The sequence below is a fragment of the Parus major genome, chromosome 3 (assembly GCF_001522545.3).
Source record: "Parus major isolate Abel chromosome 3, Parus_major1.1, whole genome shotgun sequence".
Classification (NCBI taxonomy): Eukaryota; Metazoa; Chordata; class Aves; order Passeriformes; family Paridae; genus Parus; species Parus major.
This window is the reverse complement of record NC_031770.1, coordinates 57,253,136-57,279,748: the sequence shown is the minus strand read 5'-3', so window position 1 is coordinate 57,279,748 and position 26,613 is coordinate 57,253,136. Positions and strand designations below refer to the sequence as shown.

At 36.0% G+C, this 26,613-nt stretch overlaps 1 protein-coding gene and 1 long non-coding RNA gene across 4 annotated transcripts in view; one reads left to right on the top strand and one right to left on the bottom strand.

Moving 5' to 3' along the window:
- Positions 1-26,613, bottom strand: part of HBS1L (HBS1 like translational GTPase) — a 58,784-nt gene that overhangs the window by 19,757 nt on the left and 12,414 nt on the right. For 2 of the 3 annotated variants that reach the window (XM_015621620.3, XM_015621622.1), the window contains one exon: positions 5,133-5,241. In XM_015621620.3, coding sequence (XP_015477106.1) covers positions 5,133-5,241 — 109 coding nt within the window. Of the gene's footprint in view, positions 1-5,132; positions 5,242-12,731; positions 12,753-26,613 lie in introns of those variants that run through there. The other variant, XM_033512778.1, reaches the window with a different exon arrangement.
- Positions 7,967-26,596, top strand: LOC107201808. Its single transcript, XR_001520408.2, has 3 exons — positions 7,967-8,252; positions 20,867-21,215; positions 26,493-26,596. It is a non-coding gene; the product is annotated as an uncharacterized LOC107201808 (long non-coding RNA).

The window sequence follows — 26,613 nt, the reverse complement described above, 5'->3', positions numbered from 1 at the left end:
GTATTTTACATTGGTATCAAGTTTTCTTCCTTGAAAGTCTAATATTTGAAGTTCTGGAGAAAATTATTTGTATAAGGAGTCATATCAAAACAGCCTTTACAGCTGGCAATAGTTTTTTTTCTCCTTTTCAGTGCCTGCATTTCTTCCCAAACCAAATTTTCAAAAGTAAAAAAAAAAAAAAAAAGGCAGTTATTTAGATGAAGCTGAAAGTAATGTGACCCAAAAACATAACTCTCATATTTTTCCATAGCTTTCCAAAATATATTGAAGCATTGTCACATCAGCTTAGCAGACAAGAATGTATTTTCAATGAGAAGTTATTTGTAAGCCTCTAAATTTCAGTTCGTTAAACTAGGTAACAATTCTTCTTCTAATTGCAGATGGAAAGATCTTCCTGCAGGCCAAAGCCTATGTCAGTAAGGAGTCCCCAAAACAGAATGGATCTTGTGTGGTAGAATTCAAACTAATTACAGCATCTGAAAGAACCTTGGTTATTGGCAGAGACAATAAGTACTCTCATTTCTGCGTAGCTTTCATTGCAACCACCACTACTTAAGGCTGCCAAATAGCTTTTATTTTGGGTGATGCAAAGAAAAGGTGTTAGATTCAAATGAAATGAGTGAAATGAGGCTCCAGCCATCATTAGGCCTTGCTACTTTTTCAAGGGTACAGTATTTGAACAGTCAGTACACTGCTAGAGTTAAAAAATTTCAGGTATTACTGTGTTTTGGAAACCTGGATACAGCTTGTGTCACAATAAACCTAGGTTTATTTAATGGCTCAGAAAAATGCTAAGGAGCTCCACTTCTGACAGTCAATAAACAAAATTAGTGACACTGGAAATGCTCTTCCGCTAGCGTCTTCCCACAAGGTTTTTCAAAATTATTGAATTTAAACATCTGTCAGAAGGTAGTACCTAGTGTGCCACTAGTGCAGGTAGTTGAGAATATAACCAAGTCAACTGTACTAGAAAGCATCTTTGATAGCAAAGTTCCAGCTTGGTCTGAACCATGATGATCTACCATATGAGGAAAAATTTATATTGGAGGAAGACCACTTCCTAAACCATTGGTTGCATCATTGTTTGAGAACTTGATGGAACTATCAAAAGCAGTCTCAGTTTGCCAGACAGTGCTATGTGGTAATGTGGAGCTGATTATGCAACTCAACTTCTTTGAAAGGACAGAAGTATTATGAAGCTTGCATGTGCACTGAGATGATGTACTCAAGAAAGCTCAACCATCAGCAATTCAGCTGCAATGTCAAAACAGCCTACCACAGCTCTTTTGGAAATCAGCAGACAAACCAAAGCCGGGCAAGGACCATTTAGTCAAAACCAAAAATGCCAGGCCATAAACTTCCTATGCTGTCATGCCAACAAAGACCATAACAGCAAACTGAATACAATGTTATGGTTACATTACTGTTTTCTGGGAAATATTAATAAATACAACATATACTGTTATAAGACATGTTAGAAGGCATTCAATCTCCCACAAGTATTGAAAGGTTCACACCACCACACATTCAAAGGGAACCTGAAAGCTCATCTGCTAAATATTAACTCTTCAGAATTTAGCTTTTAAACATTATTTTCAATTTTCTAGTCTGGATGCTGGGTGAACTATTTTTACACAACCAACTCCTTCGGAGTCTTACAGTCATTACAGAAATGTCTACATTTATTTCCCCTTTCAAGATTATTAATTACAAAATATTGGTCAGACTAGTTAAAATAATCAACCCTTTTTTGGTCACAACTTCTTCTGCCTTCCTTTATTGCTTAACAGAAAGAAAAAGCCCAGTAAACAGTTTTGCTATAGCATCAGTTTACCAGAAAACTCCATTTTCTGTAGACAATCCCACTAAGAAAACCCAGCAACAAAGGCAATCAATGCTCAAAGCAATTAATGACTTCTAATAACCCATCAGTTTCAAATAAGATTCACTGATTAATATGAGGTTACACCTCATAAGAAGACTGAATCACAGACTGAATAGTTAGTCAAAGAATGGGATTTTTTGCTAATGTAAGGCTGCTGCTTTTAAAAACATGGTCCAGAAATTACCTTTAAGATCCCATATGAGTAACAACAAAAACTAGTTCATATGTACCACACAATTTCCTTCTAATGACTTCTGCACCAGCACCACACAAATATTTTGGGGTGAAAGTAGGGGGCACAGTTACAGATGTTTTAGAATCCATTTAGAATGCTTTGAGTAATCTATACTGGTGCTTTTGCTCAGTGACATAAACTATGTACTTAAAAAGCTGTATTATTATAAACACCTTGCAGTAAATTAACAATTTAATAAGAACATAAAGAAGCTATGAAAAGGGTCAAAGGAACAAGTCTTTTTTAGGTGTTAATAAACACAGATTCCTTCTCCTCCTTAACAAGTTATCTGTAGTCTGCCATTAATCCAGAAGGTAACTTCAAAATTAAAAAAGCAAACCCTAATATTCATTGAACTGAGGTAGAGGCTCATGTTTTGATTTCTTTTTCAACTTTAGAAAAAGATGAATCTCTGCTTCTATAAAGTCAACGTCACAGGCCTTGGCAGTGCCTCCACAGCAGTCTGTTAGACAAAAGAAGAAAGGAGGCCCTTATCAGATTCCTTGAAGAAGGGTTCTTTCAGACAGGTAACTTTACCATTTAAATTGTATCTTCTTCCATATTCATTGATTAGCTGTGCTCCAAATCTCAAGCTGGTTTATGAATCATTCCACTTCTGACCTATTCCACCCACTTAAAGATAAATACCTAATGTACAAGCAATTTCTACAGTAAAAAGAAGTTTGCTTTCAATTAGTATTTCAGCAATACCACTGAGTGAGATGAATTTAAAACTATCTTCACATTCACATAATAACCAAATAGTTTAGGTTATAAGGGGTCTTTAAAGGTCATCTAGTCCAACCCCCCGTGCAACTAGATCAGGTTGCTCAGAGCCTCAACATGATTTTGAAAGTTTCCATGCATGGGGCATCCACCACCTCTTCAGGGAACCTGTCCAGTGTTTTAACACCCTCACTGTAAAAAACTTCTTCCTTACATATGATCGAGACTCTCTTGCAGTTTAAAACCATTACATCCTTTGTCCTGTCAGAACAAGCCCTCCTAAAATCTGTCTGTCCCCATCTTACCCCCTTTAGGTACTGGAAAGCTGCAATGAGGTCACCCCAAAGCATTCTCTTCTTCAGGTTAAGCAACCCCAGCTTTCTCAGGCTGCCTTCATAGGAGAGTAATCTTATGTGGCCTCCTCTGGGCGCACTCCAACAGGTCCATGTTTTTCCTGTGCTGAAAACCCCAGAACTGAATGCAGCACTCCAGATGGGGGTCTCACAAGTACAATATTAAGGATTTATCAAAAGGATTTACCCACAGGTCCTGAAGGCTTCATCTTTCTTCTGCTACTGAACTGTAAGCAAACATGATACAAACTATGTCAGTGTCCCTGAAAACAAGCAGAATGGGTAAGAACCATGTTGGAGACAAACACCTTTGATCACAGACTGAGTCATCACTAGCCTATCCAAGAATTACTTTAGTCTACAGATGAGGAAGCATTCTTCTTATCTCCTGTGGAGCAGGCACACATGCTTAGTAAGTATCAGAGACACAAAATTCTGTATTTGCTCTTTTTTAGAAACAAACATTTTAAATAGCCATTATTATAGATTAAAAAAAAAAGAAAAATCAATCACTACTTAAAATTAGCTGGCACATCTTCTTCACTTGGTTTATACTTCTTTATTTTTCTAAACTAAAATTAAATTCCAGATTAAAATACTACACAAAAGTCTCCATGAAAAACTCCAACTTCTAAGAAATTTAATAAGAACATAAGAGATGAAGGTGCCTGGTACTTCATGAGTCTAGTTGTCAAAACCAGAGCCACTGATTAGTAGACAGCAAGTGAAAAAAAATATTACTTCCTTTATGTATCACAAATCTCAAACAGTACAGACAACTTGAAAGTCCCAGAAATTTTTCATTTGGAGCTTATTGCATCTGAGATTGAATGAAGGTGATGTCTTTTAGCAATGACATTTACCAGCATAAAGGAATAATGACATCAGCTTCACTCCTTGTATTAAATGTGCTTAAGTAGATGAAACTGCTTGCTTTCCACCCAGTTATCAAACATGCACAAGACACTGTAAAATAAAGACTATGCTGCCCTCTTACTCCCAACAATGCTCTCCAGATCAGAACTAAAAACACTGCAGGATAAGGTTGGGATGTTGGCACTTACACTTGAGAATTTTTTGACCTCAGGATGAACTATGCAATTTCTTGCCACACATTAGATGGCTATTGTAAGACTGGGTTCAAAAACAGAATAAGGGTACCTAAGTAATAAAAATACGTTAACCACTCTAAATAGAAACAGACAAAACCAGAAAATAGATAAAAATTGTGGGGAGCCACAGAACACTGCACAATGATATTTCATGGAACATATTCCCAACATACATGCCCTGTCCTTATATATTCCTTTAACTATTCACTGATGGCTGCTGCTGTAGGTAGACTCTGATTGAGATGTCTGCCGTCTTGCTCTCATGAGACATCCTCCTCAACAGTTCCAAGTCAGGATAAAATTAGAACCACTCTAATTTATCTATAGCACAAGTAGGACCGAACTCTACAACAGTTGTACCCTGGACACCTGTTAAAGTTAATAAAAGCTGCAGAGGAAGGCAAGGTTTAGCTATAAGTGATTGTTTTCCCCATCAACTATTCTTAAATATATTACTTCCTTTGAAGAACAAGCAATTACAGTTAAGCTTTATTGATTTCATAATTCCACTTAGAGAACTAAATTTAAAATAAACGAACACCAAGAAAGTTCAGTATTCTATGAAGCGGATGTTTAAATAATCTGACAACCTGATATCTCTATGCACTATTCATAGTGAAAGGATTTGTTAAACTCAAAACGTGAGGTACCATCTTCTGAAAGTAATTCTGAGTCAAAAAAGAAGCTGAGATGGTTAGTTCTGAAGAGTGACACTAAAACTGCTGTGAAAAATAGAAAAAATAAGAAGAAAACTTGCTACAGGTGCATCAGTCTGAAAGAAGAGCTGCTGATGTACCTTGATGTATGAGGGCTTGGCTTACCATGGAACTTCAAATCCCATAGATTGTTTCTTTCCAGACACTGTCATTTTGGTAATTTTTGGCACAATTTCAGATTCCATTCTGGCTGACTGGGAATCCCTTGTTTTTCCTAGTAATAGACAAAAAGTAAGTTTGAACTTAAGGTTGTGACTAACAGGTGTTAAATATAAAGTTTAACAAGTCCCATTACTTCTCTCCAACCCAACTACACCAGTCCTTTATGACCAACTCTCACATTTCAGTGTCTTATGTGAATACATTACATAATTAATCAAAACAGACTACAGTTAGAGCTATTGTGAAAATCTCACCTCTATCTCCAAGTAATCACATGACACCTACACTATGCAAGAGCTTTTCTAGAAGCAGCTCTGTAGGATGCCAAAAGCATTTCATGCAATAAGAGATAAAGAAACAGTTCGCAGCTGCTCACTAGATGATTAGATTAATTCCTCTTTAGAGTTTTTCTTTTGCCTTAACATTGTTAACACTGTAAAGCAAAAAAATATGTACACCTCAGGGAATGCTAGCAGCAGCACCAGCTAGGTGTGGGTTGCAAGACCTTCCCTGAAATCTGAAAACAGTTGTCTCGTACTGAATTACACTCCAGAAGCCAAGCAATACTCCAAAGCTAGCTAATTTCAAGGCTATTTAGAAATAATTGCCAGAATTGAGTAACTTAAAGGTATTAACTTTTACCGTAACTTAAATGAAAACACAATTAAAGTTCATTTGCAATTCTGAGAAAGTAGTTGCACAACTAATACCACTGCAGTGCTATTAATTTCTTATCAAGCTGTAAAAAAAAAGATAAATTATTTACTCTGCAGAGGAGGAGTTTATATAAAAGTTTGGCCATTTTCATTACACAATTCCCTTGTTATTAGGTTAGGATCCTTTCTTCCTTCAAGGAAAACAATTTTTTGCTTTACAGCATTTGTGAGAGCTGCTGCACATTGTGTTCTGAAGGATGTTACACACTTGACAAACCAAAGTAATAGCCAAAATTTAGAATTAGGTTGCAATTTTTAAACACTAGCTTTAACTTTTAAGCTTTAACTACAATGGCATCTGAAAACTAGAAAAATGCCACTGCTCTTCCAGTATTGGATTTGGATACTCAAGATACTCAAGAGTCAAGTGAATACCAAGTTACTCTTTGAAGTATTTTAGATATATTACATTAGGAAGAACTGTTGGAGCCATTTGGCCCTAGTAATTTATGTTAATGCTGCATTTCCTTCTAAAGCACAACGGCTACACCTTTAAACCACAAGATCATATTGGTTTGCAGGTTACATAAATGGTTGCGGTCAAGACTGCTGAAGATTTCAGGCAAGGAAGCAGAATACCACAGATGTCTACAACAGCAAACCAAAAAAGCAGACAATCACAGTACAGATGGAGACGTTCTTATTTATCTGATGACTTGGTCTTCATCTCCCTCATTTGTCTTATCTGCTAATACTCATTTTATTTATATGCCACCTGCAGATCTCTGGAAGAAGTAGCTTGTATGTGGTTTATTAATAGTTGCAGACAAACAAGAAAAAAAGATAAGGGAAATAAAGGCAACAACAGAAAGCATGGGTTAGAAGAATCTCACATCATATAACAAACATATAAATATTTAGAATATAAAATTCTCACTGGACAGGGATTGCTAGTTAAGCACAAAGATTGTGTTTCATCTTCAAGCTCTTATATTGATCACCTTACAGCATTTTTTTTAAAAGTAAAAACCTCAGTTATAGTAAAAATTACATTAGATTTGTTAAAAAATTGGTATCATTTTTCCTGCATCAATTCTAACAATTTTCAAGCAGACATCATTTTCAACTGACAGATAAACATGAATGTTTACATGTCATTTGAAAGCTGAATTCTCAGAAAATACCATGCTTGAAATCTGGCTACAAGTAACTAATAATTACAAAAAACACAATTAAATTGAAATTAAATTAGTTGAAAGAAAAGACAAAAAATAATCTTATGTAACTTGAAAATAACTTGCAATATATTAGTCCAAAAGTCAAAGGTTTTACAAAATATATCTTCTCTAATCAATTTCAAAATTAAGCTTTACTCTGTACAAATAACACTGCAGTGTTTGACATAGACTGAAAGTTGAATTGTACAAGGAGACTAAATACATTCAATAAATGGAGTACTTGAGACAGAAGAAAAGCCTTAAAACTAGAATTTAGGAAACACTACAAGTTAAAAGAAGATCGAAAACTACAGTCACAAAGAACAAGAGAAAGTAAAATAGTCCATTAAAGCTGACAGTTTGGGTGGTTCTTTTCTTTATATATATATGTGTGTGTGTGTGTGTGTGTGTCTGTGTATGTATACATGTGTATATGTATACACTTCAGTTTTACTTGTAACAATAATAAATAATTATATGAATAAATAAATACTAAAGCATAGTTGGAGCAAGGAAGCAGACTGGGATCATATAAAGACAAATCAAATCATAGAAATAATCCCAGAATGGCGACATTCAGACAGATGAAAAGGCAAGGCAAGAATTATTAGTAACACTACTGATAGAAGCATCAAATACAATTTTCTACCTTCAATGTTTTTATAACCAAGTACAGTAAAATCAAGCAGCACATTTGAGATAAGGACCAAGTCTGTCTTTTATGCATTGCAGGCGCCATTAAAGATTAATAATTATGGCTTCATTACAAAGGACAGAAGGCTGGGAAAGGAGTATACTTTACTATCTAATCTATAGGGAACCGGAGAAAACTGCATGATAAATTCTTATCTGCTCTAGCAGGCAAAGCAAAAGCTATTTGGCACTTAACAGATTGCATGCAAATCTTTAAGTTGCACCTTGGAACTAAAAGGAAGTCAATGCACAAAGCTGATACAATTCTTAAAACACTTCTTAATCTACAAGCAGGGTACCCTATGGCAACTGAAGTGTACTACAAACCCAGAAACAATGTAGAAACAGTAATCCCAATCTGATTAGGACAAGAGCAGCTGCGGAAAATTAACTTCTGAAGGGAAAGGATTACAAGGATACACAGATTTTTGCCAAGAAGGCCTTCATAAAGTTCTTCATGCCTACTGCCATTTGGACATTCTCAAACACACACCTAGGTAAGTCAATGGCAACAATGGCAATTTCCTAAATCAAGAGTACAGATAAAGTAAAAACAGTTACATCTTTCACAAATTCCAAAAGCAGTCCTAATACCTTGTTACATTTCACTATTCTAAGCATTGCAAGAAGTAAGTCTAGGTGTGTATCCCTACAAGTAAATGCACTGATTGAAATAACACTAGGAAAATTAAAAATTTTTCCTTCCACAGAAACACATAGTGTACATTTATAAATCATAAAAATTAAAACTGAAAATAAAAAAGTAAAACCTTAAAGGCTTATCAGCATGACAGGTCTCACAATTCACAAAAATGTTCAGAACCCCAAACTTCTAGCCTATTTTAAGCAAAGTAGCTTCCATGGGAGGTAACCCCCAGGGCAGTATTTGGTAATTAGACTGCACTGACATCAGAGTACCTAGGCTAAAGCACACTGTAGCTACAAGTCAAACACTACTACAAAACTAAAAGTGTACTTACTGATGAACCTTGTCTCAGTATTAAACCGGGACCAGCCTAACACCAAAGCTAACAGAGAAGACCTGCACATCCATTACTCCAATACAACTGGAGTGCATGACACCTTGACAAAGTTCTATTATTCTTGGCTGTGTTTTTACCTTTCCTGTGACAGCCAGTTGGTCTTCTGATTTAAAAGAATTTTGACTTAGTCAATAAGTTTTACTAATGACACCTGACATAACTTCAAAACTGTTAGCAATACAACCCCAAAATCTGATGGCACAATGAAGTACCTGCAGGCTGATAAACATAGACAATGATGATGATGATGACATAGACAAATACATTTGCAGGAAGGAAGTAAAACATTGGGACAGTCTTTAAAAATTAACACAGTCTCTTTAGACGCTCAAGATGGAAATAGCAAAAGCATAGATTTAGCCAACCACTTCCCTTCACTGTGAGCCAATCCCTTTGGATTTTCTTTCTGAAATTGGTTGTAAGAAGTACCTGTAGAAGATCTGTACAAACAAATCAAAATATTACTCTGGCTACATTATCAAACATAACAGGCTTGGTAAGTCCTTCTTTCAATTTGGTTCATATACATACTTAACACTGAAAGTAACAGGAAGGTAAAAATTAATCTTTTCTCTAATTCTAAGGTTTCAGTAAATGGAAGAGTTGATTGGCAGTCTAGTCTGCTCCCAGGTAGTTTAGAGGTGAGTGAAAAGCAGAGTCTGTTAAACAGCCACTCTCTCAAGAAAGACATGTTGATATCAAATGGACTGGGTATTTAAATCCACACTGACTTTGTTCAGATGACCATATCTTTCCAACAGCAGAAACAAAATGCCACTCTTTTCAATTCCCATACACAGAAGCTTCTCCTCCCAACTAGTCTTTCTCTCATCAAACTGTAAATTGGTACTGAAACTTTACACTCAACTACCTCATTGTACAGAGAAGGCTGTTTATGATACAGTGAACCAGAATGTTCCATGTGCCTGAACTCAGCTTGAAAAACAAAGACAAATGTCATGTCAGGCATGCCTCGAGCCTATGCTTTTCCAGATGGCAACCCCATTTAAAGAAATCCATGTCTACTCACAAACAAACTACTAAAGCTATATAAGCAGTGGCAAAGGATCACATGTTCAAGGGAATTATGTTCAAATTAACTGTAGGCAGCTTGCAATTAGTTTTTCACTTGCATTCTTTTGACATTTTCATTTGCTATATTGACTCTTCTCTTTTCAAAACTGGATGTGCACTTCAAGGCAGCTGCATACCATTTCAATTTTGAATGGGGCTGAGGATCTTACATTTAATTGGCACTTGATAGACAGAATAAAGTTATTTAAGCAGGTCCTCCTAATGCCATCTAAACCAGCACTGCCATGAAAAAAAAACACACATGCAACACCATGCTTTCTAACCTGCAAGATACGGTTCGCATCCTTTCCTCTGCTACAGACTTTCTATATAACCACAAACAAGCCACTTACACCTCTGTCTGCTGATTATACAGCACAGCCACCAATCACATAAAAGAAAACAGGGTGCTGGTTTTGTGCACCATGCCATGAGCTTGGTGCACATGTCATGAGTAGACACACTTCTGTCTGAAAAGCAGAATTAAGAACCAAGGCTCCTTTCAAGATAATACTTCCCTTCCTGTATGCTGTGCTATGATTTCAAACTAATTTTATGACCCTATAATTGTGAAAATATTGCAAATATGGAGTACATGAGTGAGTCAACCAGATGTAGATACTCACACGATTACACACAATTTCATGTTCAGAAGCATGTATCACCTGTTTGCCCACATATATCTGGGTTTATATTAATATCTAAAAAATCTATCATTTCACATAACCCACATGAAAAACTTCAAAGTGTTTATATTTTTCTATTTATACCATAAACCTCATGAGCTTTAAGCCTTTAAATAATTTTATGAATTTGCCTTAAAAGCAGTAGAATTTTATTTCTATCTCTTCATATGCAACAGCACATGTGAAAAAACGACATAAGGAATTATCAAAACTGGTCAAATTAGAGATATACCACTGAAAATAATTTGGTTTGGTTTTATAATTTAAGTGAATTATTTGACACTCATAAATTCTACAAAATGCTGTAGGATATAGTGGTAACTTGAAGTTTAATTAAGTTTGCAGTGAGATGCAGTACACAGTATCATCAGCAGCACTGGTACTGTGTATTAGTATTATCAACATATCACAGCCCTCAGAACAGTATCAGAAGTCCAAGGCTCTCAACAATGTACCACCAGTACATAGCGTGTCAAAAGAACTCAGAACATCCTAGGTTTCCTAAAATTAGACAGCTTCCTAACTTTTAAAACATTCTGCCTGCATATAATTTGCTGCGCATCATCTCTATAGTCCATCAATTAAATATCTTTTGATGCAAGAGCAATGACAAAGTCTGCATGTGTGAGAACTTCAACTTGCAGAATTCCTTCCATATGCAAACTTTAGTATTTAAATTAAACCAGTTCAAAGTATCCAGAAGACCATATTACATTATGCTACTACGAACAGCAATATACAAGTGGATGCTACTGAACTTCCACAGCACTTCCAAAAATAATGCAACAATCCAAATAATAGAAAAGGCAACTTGCTAAGTCACCACCCAGTGATGAGACACAGCCATTCTAAAGATATTACTGAAAACAATTCTCCAAACAGGAACACTGAACTTTTTCTTTTTAAAAGAAAGGTTATTTCCTAATAGAAACCACAGTCAGGGGCTTTCCAGGTAACTTGGTCTCATTGTTATAGCTATTAAAGTCTCTGCAAAGTTTCAGATGGTGAATACGATTTTTTTTCATGAAACTGGGAGTAGGCATTTTCACTGAAAAATGCTGAAAATAAAAATGTTCACTTGCATCTAACTACAAGAATTTTTGATAGAGAAAGAGGGAAGAGAGATGCAGCAAGTTCTTGGGTGGTAATCTCTCCATCATGGGCCAGTTTTCTGGGATCCACAACACACAAACGGCACAGCTTTCTACCCCAAGACTGAAGTTCTAGAAACAGTTTGATCCACTACATACAGCTGCAACAATTGGTTGTGCAGCAGCCACATTCAGAAAGGCTGGTGGCCTCCTACATCCAGCTGGCACTCCTCACCTCTCTGGCTTTACTTTTAATGTTTGCAGCTTTCAGCAAGTTGACATCTCTAGTCCAAAAATTAATTTGTTTAAGTGATGCTCCTGCCTGGGGGTGACCTTTTTATTTTTTTTACTTCCAAACAGGGAAGAATGAACAAAACTGGAAGATAAAAGATACAACAGAAGATTTTCTAAAATGTCACCTAAGGAAAGTATTATTTGCATAAACTAAATCCTTCAAGTGATCTTTCCCCATTCTGAAAACCCACTTGATTTTGCCTTAGCAAACAGTTTACACATGCTCTTATGCTTAAGTTTTAAAAACTAAACCCCTGAAACACTTCATCAGTGCATTGAGAACATAGTTTCTGCAACTGTTTTTGTCCAGGCTGGACACATCTGTGTCACCTGAACTCAAATTCTACTTCTCCTATGGTCTCCATAGTTTCCTAGCACATCAATAAACTAGAGGCATAAATTTGTCCTGGATAAATCATAAAAACAAAACAAAAATGGAGGGCAAGAGAAGAAAACCATACAGTGAGAATAAAAATAATAATGGCCAATGATTGGAAAAACAGGTAGGAAATTGGGAATATCTAGATAAGGAGTTTGAAATTATGAAGTAGAAAAAATGGAACTTCATTAAAAAATCTGGAATGACATGAAGAAATAAATACTGTGTTTAGACCAAAACAATAAACTGGACAAAAAAACGGAACACAACTGAGTAAGTTAGAGGATTAGAAAAACAAAGACATGGATGTTAGATCAGGTTTAAGTGGATGGAGTGGAATGTGTTATAACAAGGCAACAACACTCTTCCTTTCCTGTCTGAAACACAGCCAAAATTTCTGGAGTCTCACCATGTCTCCTGCCATCAATACTATCTCCCCGAATGAAGCCAAATGATACAGAATCCAGCAGTCAGTTACAGCTGCATTTTCTTGCTCTTCTCACCTGAAACAAACAGCTTCCTGTGAGAATTTTCTGGCCATCAGGACTTACTCAAACTACATACGGTCAAGCCTGCAAGCAGCACAAAATTAATGTTACCTATTAAAACTATTTTTTCCCAGTGACTCCTTACTACATTCCATCGAGTGGTGCACATTTAATTTAAAATATCTAATGTTGCCACAGAAACGTGTCTCAGATAACAGTATATATTTTTATATAAAATATTTTATTCATGTCTATTACAACTGGAAGCTTTCAGCATTTTCACAGCTTAAACTTGTATGTCTCTCAATATTTGGATGCTTAATACAACATTCCAATTTTTATGATATTATGTTGAAGCAACACATGACAGCAAAGAAATGCACAGACCAGTTCTGTAAGTAGACCATTGGTACAGTCTTTCCAGAAACGTGGATAATTAGTCTGGTTAGCATTCATGGTTAATCAGTTACAGGACAGACAGGCACTCATGCTATAGTAAAACTCTTAAGATTTCCAGTTTCACTAAGCAAACACCTCCCCTGTAGAAGAACGGAGATCTCCTGTACAGCAAGGCGGACTGGGGGGTGGTGCGTGTTTTCCTTTCGAGAGTACCCAAACATCAGCTGTCTCCTTTTGATGTTTCTGACACATAAAATGCGCAAAGCTCCAATAGGAACTCGGCAATCAAAACAGCAACTTTCTCATCCATCAAGTTTTTCGAAGGATGTCCCTGTGTGATATTTCTCATACCTACTGCTTTTAGTTCAGTGGACTAAAATTCAGTCCTTCACATGACCGTAACTCGGCATAACTCATCCTGTAACTACTGAAACTTAATTTGTGGGAGGTGTATTGCTCTGCATTCTAGCAATGCCAACAATACTTATTCTCAATCTGTAACTGAAGCTACGATCTCCTGTAAAAATAATTTATTAGACATTTGCAGTTGTTCTGTAACAGCACCTTTACTCTCCCCCAGATACACAACCATAAGTCGTTGGTGGTGTTTTCTAACTCAACGAATTTTTCTTAAATGACTGTGAATTGTCCTTCACTGAGATTTAGAAAAAGCTGTCTGATATTTCTGAAGTGCAACTTTCTACCATAAATGGTCATGTAAAGAGCAGTGTCAGCACTATAGGCAGGATAACCCTTAGAAGATATCCCCTTTAGCCAGTCACTTAATTAAACAGAACACAGAGTCCATGCAAATTACCAGAATTTCTGTTAAACCTTGGCCCAAAATGAGTATGTAAAACTGAAAGTACAATATGTACATTCTATTACAATTATATCAAATTTCCAAAAATAACAAATAGCAACTTCAGGTTTAATTCATAACTAACATTATAATGCCAGAGGATGGTGCTATTTGCCTGCACATCATCCAGATAATCCAGAAACAACATCATGCCCTTTATATGTCAACGTTATTTATGCAAGTACATTCCTGTTGATTGTATTGAAGGAGTGTAAGGCATTTTACAAAAAGAAAGCTTTCCTGATCCACAACTTTTACTTATGCACTAAATCTACTGCAGTATGAAACAGAAGTTTAAGAACAGTGAGCATGAAAAACATTAGAAGCAAACTGACAGTATTTAAATAAAATCATCTTACATTTATTCAACTTTTCCACAACCATTCTGCAAATTTTCTCCAGAAACTTAACAAGGCAGCCTTTCAATGCTGCAAAAGAAAAATGTATTTACTAGCCCTAATGACTGTTAAAGCTGCAAGTATTTCTAGCATTTTTAAGTTCCAGAAAATTGCAAAAAAATTTGTGTGGTAAGAACTTTCAGGTAGGACTAGCTAAAGCCTTATTTAAATTTAGGTTCCCTGAATTCTCAACCCTCTCACTCTGTTGGTGACATTACAATCACACTAGATCCTCTCCATGACTTCAGAGATGGCAATGCAGATAGCATAAGGCAATGCCACAGCACAAGGCACACTTCAGAGTGGAAGACTGGTGGCTTCAGAAGACTTAAAGACTACTCACAAATCAAAAACTTATCAATTACTGAAAAAGCAGTTCAGGGGCTTATGTAAGACATGATTTTAAAGAAGCAACTGTTCAACAGGTTGAGTATAGGTTAAAAGAAAAAAAAAATCAAGGTCCAGCAATACAGCAATTACTCATAATAGTGTGTATAAATAAACATCCATTCCTTACTGTAAATTGAAATACAAATGCATTTAATAAAAAAAAAAAATAGGAGTTGTTTGTCAGTGCAAGGGAAAAACTCACTGACTGACACTGACTTTTGCATTTCTGCTCACAAGGTTATGGTAATCAAACAGCAAATCCTCAGAGATGCTCCCTTTCAGTTTGTGGGGTTTTTCCCTTAAAAAGACAAGAAATAGACATATTCTGCTTACGTATATTACAACAAGTCAGCCAAATACACACATTTTGAAAGCTTTACTTATAATGAAGATAAAGGGAGAGACAGTATTTATTAGAATTTCATTAAAGGTAAAGACAGTGGAGGTATAGGATTGCCAGCAAAAATGGAACTGAAAAGAAGTTCATTATGTGAAACAGTTTGTATTTCAGGGAGTTTTGCCTTGGTTTGATGAAACTGACTTCTTGATCGTCCTTGCCATGCCCACCACCTCCTACTCAACAGAGACATCTTCCCAAGCCAGAAGTTAGGGGACTTCTCTGGGATCTGGCAAAACTAAGTACAAAGTCTTTACTATAACTGACAGAAACTGTGGATGATATGGGTATCAACCACATTAAATGTTCAGACTCTTGATGGTTTTGGGGGCTTTTTTCTTCTACTTAGGCAAGCGACAACTCTCCCACTAAGCAGCATTTCACTTTAACTACTAACCAGCTTCTGGTGTGAGCCTCAGTTCAAAACTATCTTTGTGCTCTATATTTGTTCATAGAACTCAAAGCAGAGTTAAGTTGCATTTTTGCTACAAATACTTAAATGCCTCTTGAATTCCTCAGTCCATAGCCATAGTGGAGATTTGAACTCAAGAAGAATTCCTTCAGGGCATTGTGCTGTTTTCACTAAGAAAGGAAACTGCTACAGAAGAAACAGATACTACAGAACAAAGATGAATAAAGTTCCAGAACTTTTTTTTTCTTCTGGAACATAAATAATGCCCTAAATAGTCATAATATAAAAAATGTACCAAAGAGTATTATGGTTCTCTAAACAGAAAACTACAATTAGATACAAGAACAGAAAAACCAAAATCATTGCCAACAAAAAACCTCTATTACAGTGAAAACAAGTGTGATATTTTAAATCCCAAAATAAAAATCATTAAAATGTATAATTTTTACCAAATAAATGAGACACAGTCATTTTCCAAACTGTCAAAAAACAATGTTTAGTGTTTGGGTTTCTTGGTCAGGAGCAATTGTAATAAGATGAGGAAACTGATAAGAAAAAAGCTGAGAGTATTATCCAGAAGTAATGATGCTGGAAGGCAGGCTCCAGTGAAGGTAAAACACAAGATTGACATTCTAACAAGCTCACCTTCAGAAACAGTTATGTTCCATGCAAGGCTGCTAGTTCAGTGAACCCAAGAATAAGAAGTGAAATAGGAACCAAGATGTTACACCTAATATTTGCTCTCACTTTTTAAAGCAATCTAGCAGAACAGGGCCTGCCTGTGTGCCCCCAAGAAAATGGGAATTTTTTTCAGAGCAGGTTTTGTAGCAGTGCACACAGACACTTTATGTAAGGTAAATATCTAACTGCTGTAAATAGCTCACATGAACTAATAGTACACATGAATGATGGAAAAGGTACCTCTGACAGCTGATAGGTGCCAATAGAGAACTCCCAGACCTAGGAGCCGATAGGTCCTTAATTACCAGAGGTGTAATCAAATATGATAGAGTAGGAGAGATGGTATTTACAACTTTACAAAACAGAATAGCTGAAAATCTTACCTCTTTTCTATTTCAACTAATCTCTTAATATCCAAAACTTAAGCAGCTACTAAAAATGTATAACCTTGTAAAAAGTTAAATAACAGATTAACTAAGTTAATTTTAAAAACTGAATCTTTAAAAATTAAACACATACATTTAAAAGCCACCTGAACAATGACTTTAACGATAAAAATGTTAAATGCTCAAATTTATACCATTCAGAAAGAATAAATGTTAAGAAATGACAAATCAGAAATAAAAGGAATTAAAAATACGTTGATCTTTGCACGTGTAAATTAGGTCAAGTTAAACATTTCACACAATCTGTTCAAAAGAAACATGCTGAGTGAATATACACCCTTTGACAATGCTTCTTGCACTAGGATTAAATGTAAAATAACGAAGCAAAAATACTTAAGAGAACCAAGAAAAGTAGTTAACAAGGTGCTGTTTCTCCTTTGCATCTTTTCTCCAGATAAGACTAATATTGACCAACCTACTCTTCCTTACCTTAACTGTTCCAAGATTTCAGATTAAGGGATGATGTTTCATGCTATTGGCTCAATTTTGCATTATTACTCAACATCAACATATTACATGGGGGTTGGTGGGGGGAGTTAAAAAAACTGCAGGCTCACAATTCTTTCATGGAAATTTCAGAAAAGCTAAGTAAAGTTTAACCCTTTATCTTATATCAGATTTAACTTAAAATAATTTAAATATTATATTTAGAAATTATTTATATGTAGATGGGACAGTTTAAGTACTCTAGAGGCATTCAATTTTAAAAACATAATACCAGAAGAAAACACCTAATGATTTCCTCCTTCCAGCTTAATTTTATTTTCAGTGTTCTTACATCATGAAACAAAAGGTTGTGGTGCACCATCAATATGCTACAATATGCTCACAACCTGCAATTCAGTACTAGAGTTTACATTTCACAATGTGCTATTATACAGCAGAATGCTTTCCCTATTTTATATTAGATACCACTTTAAACATCTTCCCCTCTCAATACTATTTGCCACTCATGGTGGAATGTCTGAAGAGAAACAAAGGGAAACGAGGCTTCAAGTCCAGTCACGCTCGTATCTAGTTCTTGATGATTTGTCCCTAACATAATGGGGTATGGGAAGTTGTGCTATTCCACATATGACTGCTCACAACTGGAAGAGACCCTGACTGCTCATAACTATGCTGGTGAACCAGTATTTTATTCTGCCTTACTACTGGCATTCAAAGCTCAGCTCTTCTGATATAGCTAGCTACATCACCTCTAGCATCTCTTGCTGGTAGACTTTACAAATATTCCTCTGCTGTAAAGGAATTTATTTTTTTTTTTGCATGTACTTCCTAAACTTGAGCAGTTCCTCCCTTTTGGAAAGAAAGAGTGCAATCTCAGTTTTGCCCTCAGTGCTATGTAGACAAAAGTTCGATTAGCACACACACAAACCTATTCAACAGCAGCTATCTTTAACAAAAGACAAGTAATAACCAAATACATCTACAGGAGAGGATGACCACATTCTCAAAGCTTGAGACAGAAACATTCAGATAAAGAAGTTTGATACTACGAAGTCTTACTTTACTGTCACATAATTTTCTTCTAGTTTGTTTTTGTGAAATTTTCTGTTTGTCTTCACTGTAAGAACATCTTCTTTCACAGCTTCCTTTAATTCTAATGGAAAGCACCCCACTCATTCCCTAAATAAACAGAATTAGTTTGCCACACTGTCATCTTGTCCCATTCATAAATAGAGTACATTTGAGGAAGATCAGAAATGAAAAGGAAGCAATGGCTACTAAAAATACAAATGAAAAAAAACAACCTCAGCATTCTTTCTTATTTAAGTGTCTTACTGGTAATCCAAAGAATATTCAAATGCTAGGTGTGAAACTGCTAAATATCTGTGAATCTAACTTGCAAAACAAACTTAAGCTGCATCAATGCAGTAGGCTGATCAAAGGCACTTAATTTATCTGCAGTCCAGAACCTCCACAATATCAAAACCAACAGATAGCCAACATTAGCAGAAAAAAAACCAAACAAAAAAAACACAAACCTGAAAGAAGTTCACACAACTACTACTACAAATTTAGAGACTAATCTTGAGCTATCTGAAAAGCCACAAAGTTTTCCTGGACCTCTGCAATGCAGTTGGTACAAACACCTAATTACAAGAGATTATATACAAGAAAGACATATTTTCCTAAGGAATACATTATGGATGCTATCAGCAACAACAAACATTACTAAGGATTTAAAGAACCTACCATTAACTTGGTGATTTATTTGACAAAAGGCCTTTAAGTGGCTGATACAAAATACTAGAATTAAGCTCTAACTGTATTTATCAGGGAAACCACTGCAAAGAAGAGTGTAGATACTGGCCAACATGAAGTAAGCAAGGTACAAAAAAGCTACTTGCAATGCGCAGCAGCACACATTTGATAAACACAAAATTAAACTTTAAAAACCCTACCTATTCTGTGTTAAAATTTAAGAAAAGTTTATAAAAATTACACCACACTTCAGCATAAGAAATGTTTTCTCTTTTTAACTGCAGCATGTTTTACATTATCTGCATTACTTATCTACACTTCCGATACTTAGAATATATATAACTCTGAAATTTATTTATTCCACATTTTCCTAGGAACTCTTCTGCTGTCAGCCAAACTTCTCTGACTTCCAGCATTATCAAAGATGAACTTGTTTAATTAAGACTAGAAAAAATTAAGACCTAATATTACTATATCTGAAAAAGAGAGACCCATATTTAGAAAATAACAACCTATATATAGATGTAATGTGAAGCGTAACACTGGAGGCTCTGTTCTCCATTGCCAAAATGGTTCAGAGACACAAACTGATTTATAAAAAGCCACATATCTTAGTTTAGAAGCAAAATTGAATATAGTAAAGTACAGCCTACAGTTTTAGACAAGCTTTGGAAGATTTATCAGATGCAGATCAATGCCAGAAAATTTCATTTGCCAGCAAAGCCGTGCATTTCACTCTATCATGACTTTAGAAGAGAACTCACACGGACTCAAGTTCATTGCTTCGTGTTTTTCTCTATGCTTCACATTTACAGTAGCACCTGTAAGCACACAGATAGCATCTACAGTCTTGTAATAGCTGGTTTGCATACGTGTTATCATAAAAATGGCATCAAAAGCATTAAATTTAAAGCAAGCACATTTGTGTCTTGAAAAATGTTTATTTAAGATCTTTGGGTTTTTTTTCCTTTTCTTCAACTCAAGCACAGCCCTTGGTATATACACAGTTATGCCATCCTGCCTAGTGGACAAGCAAAGTTAGTCATTTTCCTGTTTATGTGGGTCAGCAATGGGGAAAAGGGAAACATTAAAAATAGGAAAATGTGATTCTAAAACCACAAAAAGATGCAGCATGGACTCAAACAAGGAGTACCCAAAATAACTTCAACCCCTATTTTGGAATGAATTAGATACAAAATTTCCACTTAGGGTGAGCTTCTATAGGCAGTAAAATATAAAAAATAACTGAAGCAACAGCCATTCAAAGTTCTTCCATGTCTCTGACAATATGGCATTACAACTTCTTCAGACACAAGTATTTTCCACAATAAAGTCAGTTAGTTTTCCAAGCTTTTGGCATTGTAAGCATTAATTTATGACAGTAGACTCATGACTTCTAATTGTAATGGCCATTTCAATCATCACAACAGAAGGAAATAAACTGGTACTTCATATATTTCTAAGTGTCCACGCTGAAGACCGAAAGGCTGTGAATGCAGAAGCTGAGATGATGAAAAATGGGTCCTATCTTGTACTCAATAAGAAAACAGTTCAAGTGTAACTAGAGGCACACAAGTGGTGGCATTTCTGTTACGTCTGATATGTACCTGCCATAATAGACTAGAATATGCAAATAATATGCCTTGTAATGATTCTGAATCATCCACAATACTTAAGAAACACATCCAGAAGACTGTACAGAGATGAAGTTTGCATGGATGACACCAATCTTCTAGGAAAGGAACAGTATTTGCAGTGAAAAGCACTTCGCATAAACAGAAATTGTTAAGTAATTTTGTGTTTAAAGCTTGCATTTTTATGCCATCCTGGCTTTTACTTTTTAACTTATTTTCTGAATTTTCCCAGGTTTCCTGTTAGCACTCAAGCTCCTTTTTACCAGTAGGTAATGTATTTTAACCTGCTTCTTTCACTCCCACTATTTTGGATTGGATATGCCACTTCTAATGTTTAGATGTCTTACTAGTTTCTAAAGGTGAAATGCACTAGGTTTCAACTACGAAACACTACCATGTCAGCATTCCCAACAGCCTGGCTTTGGAGTACTTAAGTGCAAACCTCAGGGACGATTTCAATCTTTAAATTGATACATGACAGCACCACAGCAGCAGTGATTCACCCGTCTTTACAACAGGATTCCTAAAAAAATCTGACTGCAATCGTACATTCCTGACAACCCAGCAATCCCACCTGAGAGGTGAGTACATTCTTCACTTTACCTTCTAAAGACACTGATAAAACCAAGTGATAGTTGTTTTTTACCGTGACCTGAATGGACTGAGATAGAAGGACAGTGTAAGAACGAGTGGAGCTTTTTCCCCAGGATCTCTGATTCTTCTGGAATCCCAAAGTTCTAAAAAGGACACTATCATTTTTAGTTTCATCCAAGTTCTCTTAGCTTCCAAGCAAAGCACCCAATTTTCATACATGATAGAGTCAACTACGGAAATGGCTGACTTTGTACTGGTTTACACTTTGTCCTACCAAAAGTAAACCAAACTAGTGTTAGAGGACCATAAAGGAAAACTCAGAAAAAGCCTGGAGTGTCACTTTTTCCAGTGTAGGTGTACAGTATGTATGAGGAGAATCTCAAAAATGTATTTCAAAGGATTTTAAAAAGCTTTTCATTGCTGGTGACACATTTTTCCCTGAAATAAGCCACTTCCTCTCTAAAACCCACACAGTACCTCCGTGTCAAGATTCAATAACTTTGCAAAGTCTGTGTATACATTTTTCTTACCCAAAACACGGAAGTCTTAAAATCTCATTTACTTTCCATGATTTAAGATATATCATGTCAGATTTCAAACATTTCCACTGAGAAAACATTTTCTTTGTCACAGACTGAATGCATAACATATCTGAGCATAACTAAGTACAACAGGTCCTCATCTCTGTAGCAGGCATTTGAGAATTGTAATGTTACAGAAAAATTATCACAACCAACTAAAGTTGGGAATAGAAATTTCTTCTGAGCTACCAAATTATAAATAATGGATTTTCAAATGAGCAAAATCAAAGCAACAGAGCCTGATATGATAAATGGCAGTAAAACCAGAGGAACTCTAAAGCTAATGAAAATATATTGCACATCACCATTAAACTTCAGAATGTTTGCTCTTCTTTGAAGTCTCCCTATAAATAAAACTCAAAATTATCAGTTTGTCTTGTATTGGTTGGCTTTTTTTTGTTATTGAAGGCTCCCAACTTCATTTGTTCATTAACCACAACCAAGAGTGATAGAATTTATCCACTAAAGCACAATAATCTGCATTCTGACACTTTGCACTAGGAAGTAACTGCTATCACAATGTCCATCAGAAACATAAAAAGACAGTCAACAAACAAGAATTTGCCCATGGAAAGAGAAACACCTGACATTCTGAACCAAAACCAAATCTTACTGCATTCAACTGAGTGAAAAGAAAGAGCTAATTACATCAAGTCACATATTGTGGTGACGTTTGTGTGATTTTTTTTTTCATTTTAAACTGCTACTGGTGTAAAACAAAAATGAAGGAAGATCTTTATACAGGAGAGGCAAAAAAAAAATAAATCAGAAAATAAAAAGAAACATTAACAAAACGCAAGGTAAGCACCTACCAATTATATTTGTGCTTTTCTTGAAACTGCCCACACTGCATTAACAGTTACGTCAAAATCCTGAATACATGCAGAATTAATAAAAAGCATAAACCAAAAATACATGCCAGTGAAGAAATACCTGTTTCTCTATTAATAACTATGAACTGTTTCTCTGTTAGAAAAAGAAAGTAGAAAAGCCCAATATCTACAAACTTAGACTTAAATGTGAGACATGCTCTATTCCTAGATCATCTGGCATGTCATGAGTAAGGCTTTTCAGCTTCCTGTGCCTTACTTTCAACTTTGACTCTTTATTGTGAAGTTTTTTTCTTATTAAATATTTATAAAAATAGAGCTGTTCTTGGTGCTAATTTCTTGAGAAATTACAAAATAAAACAAAACAGGCACCACAAAGACAGCTCAACTCTAGATTCCTTGTTGCCTCAACAACGATCAAACCAAACAGTTTGCAGCACTTTTTATTTCCTGCAAGGACTGCACATTTACAGACATCTGACCTCCTTCTTACTCAAGCATCACTAAAATCAAAAATCTTAATGTCATAAAGTGGTTAACAATTCTGTTAGTGGTGCCTGAAATGGAATAGAACCTTGCTCAATCACCAGTATCTGTTTGTTCTGTAACACTAACACAAGCAAAAGGAAACGAAAATGTAGTTTAACTAGAAAAGAAACACACAGAAATGAAAATGCAGATCTTTTTCACTGAGGGTACTATTTTCACATAAATACTTTTTAGAAATTTGAATTTTAAGAAAGATTTCTCAGAGAACCCATAAATACCAGCTACATTTCCTGAAAAAAAATAAATTGCTTGTCTTGACTATAGTGAGAACAACTTACTACAAGACTATTTCAAATTGCAATCTCTGAATATCACTAATACCAGAACAAAGGGCACCTGAGAAATGCTACACCTGTCAAGAACATATGTTACCACTCAAAAAAGAGAAATCTGCATTAAACTCCCATTCTTTCATATTATGGATAAAAAGACTCAAAATATCAAAATAGTGTCTGTCTTCATCAGCTATTACCTCCATACACTGACAAAATCACAAAATTACACCATATTCTGAGATGGAAGGCAGACACAAGGACCAAGTCCAGCTCCTGGCCCCGCACAACACCATCCCCAAGAGTCACACCTTGCACCCAAGAACATTGTCCAAACACCTCCTGAACTTTGTCACACTGGTGTTGTGACCACTTCCCTGGGAAGCCTGTTCCAGTGCCCTAACACCCTTGAGGTGAAGAGCCTTTTTCTTATATCCAACTTAAACCTCCCCTGACATGACTTCAGGTCATTTCCTTGGGTCTGGCCACTGGCCACCACAGAGATCAGTGTCTGCTCCTTCTCTTCCCCTCATGAGGAATCTGCAGACTGGAATGAGGTCTTCCTTCAGTCTCCTCCAGGCTGAACAAGTCATACAGCTCATATACACTGCCCATACAGCTTCCCTTCTTTGGCTGCTCTCTAAAAGTTTAGTGTTGCTATACTGTGATACCCAGAACTGCCCCCAGCACTGGAGGTGAAGCCCCCCCAGCTCAGAGCAGAGCAGGACAATCCCCACCCTTGCCTGGCTCTGATGATGTGCCTGATGCCCCCCAGGACAGGGCTGGCCCTCCTGGCTGCCAGGGCACTGCTGGCTCGTGTTCAACTTGCCATGGACCAGGACCCCCAGGTCCCTTTCCATGGCACTGCTCTCCAGTCTCTCATTCCTGTCTGAATGTACCTCCAGGGTTCTCCCACCCCAGTGCAGAATCTGACACTTTCCCTTGCTGACCTTCACTTGGCTGGTGACTGCTCAACCCTCCAATTTATTGAGGTCTCTCTGCAGGGCCTCCCTGCCCTCAAGGGAGTCAGCAGCTGCTCCCAGTTTTTTATCATCTGAGAACTTGCCCAGTATCCCTGCCAGTCCTGTGTCCAAGTCATTTATGAAGACGTTGAAGAGCACAGGGCCAAGGATGGAGCCCCACTAGAGATGTCTGATGTCACCTCACTCACTAAAAACCTTTGTGGCCAATCCATGAGCCAGCTGCTCGCCCATCTCATGATATGTTTATGCAGCTGCATGCTGGACATTATGTCCAGAAGGATCCTGTGAAAGTATCAAAAGCTCTACTAAAATCCAAAAAGATTACATCAACTGGAGTCCCTTGGTCAACTAGGCAGGTTACCTTGTCATAAAACAAATCAGACAGGACTTTACTGTCATAAAGCCATACTGGTTGTGACCACTGACTGGGCTGTCTTTCAGATATTTTTCGATACCTCTCAAAATAATCTCCTCCATAACTTCATCAGACAGTGAACTGAGACTGACAGCCCTGTAGTTTCATCATTAATACCCATCTTGAAAATCAGGACAATGCTCACCAGCTTCCAGTCAGCTGGGACCTCACTGATGATAAGTAAATACTTCACGAGCAACTCTTTAAAAAAAATCTCCATAATCTCATTATGAAAAGAAAAACATAATTTTCACTAAGTTTTCGTAAGTCTAATTCTTCAGAAATGGTTCAAGAATTCTCTTTCAAATATCATTTTAATCTCTACAGACTACAACCATTTTACAGGTTCTAATCATCTTCTGGTCTTACCATTACCAGAAACTTACAGGGTAATGTGTTATTTTCTAAAGGAATCCTACCAACACTAAGCATACTAATCAATTATTTGAGCAACAAACTACTGACATACCTTAGAAATCACTGACAATTATTTCTAATAGGCCATTTTTAGGATGTTTTTATATTTTTATTTTTTATATTATTTATATTTATATTTATAATTTTTATATTAGTTCATATAAAGAACACTTCCACGATGACGCTAGAAGCTGATGAGAAGTTTCATACAGGTTGCTCATCTCAAGAAACACCTAAAATCATAATCTGCAATTAGCTTTTATTTTTTTGTAAAATGGTGTACTTGAATAGAACACATAAAGGAGCAACTGGCTGCATTAATACAGCAGTACTAAAATAGAGACCCAATCCCACTGAACTACATTGAGATAGCAATGAGGAGTGAAGAGTGTGCCTATATAAATAATTAAATCACCACTGACTCTTTGTTTCCTCACATTGTTTTCCAGTGAAGATAGGTAACTTGCACTCATGACATTTCCTTATGCTCTAATTAGAAGTCTGGACACATTAAATTGAACATAAAATCTAAGTTTATCAGCTGTCAACAAAATGAAACAAAAAAAAACAAAAACAAAAACACATAAGATATCTATAAAAATTCAGCTCAATTAAAAAAAAAACCACAAGGGAAAAAAAAACTAATAACAACCCAAAAAAATAGAAGCACCCCCTTTCAGCACTTTAGGAAGTTTACCTTTACTGCATGAATTACAATGTGACAAAATATTTGCTTGAAATATTGATCCATAATCAAACCTAGTACAAAAACATTTTAAAAATTTGAGAAACTGAGTACTTTAGATTTGAAAAAGATGTGATTGATTCTTTGCATAAAGGTGAAACTACTGCCATTGTAAAATGGCACTGTAATAAACTACATATGCTTCATAAAAAGACAAGCCATATCCTATCTTCATACAAATCTTTTTTCCAGGTATTCATTTTTGCAGTTGTAGTTGTTGCTGTTTAACTTTTTGAGTAAGTGCAGATTTTCAAAATAGTTTATTATAGAATGTTTTGAATGGCACAGTAAGGAAAGAGGGTAAAACACAAGACTGCAAAGACTACCTCCCTGCACCAATTAGTCTCTTAGAAATAACATTTTGAAATACTCTTGTGAAAAAGTTCTAGAAATTCAAGCACCTTGCTTGCTGCATGTGAAACTTAAGGTCTTGAGAACTGTCCAAATATATTTTGCCTTACTTTCTCCAAAGGAATCTTCTGTGCAAAGAGTGCCCATGAAAACCTAGACAAGAACTGGAGCCTGTTTCCACAACAGATAGAAACATCACAGAACATTCAACTCTATTTCTATCAGGTAAAAGTTAACAAGAA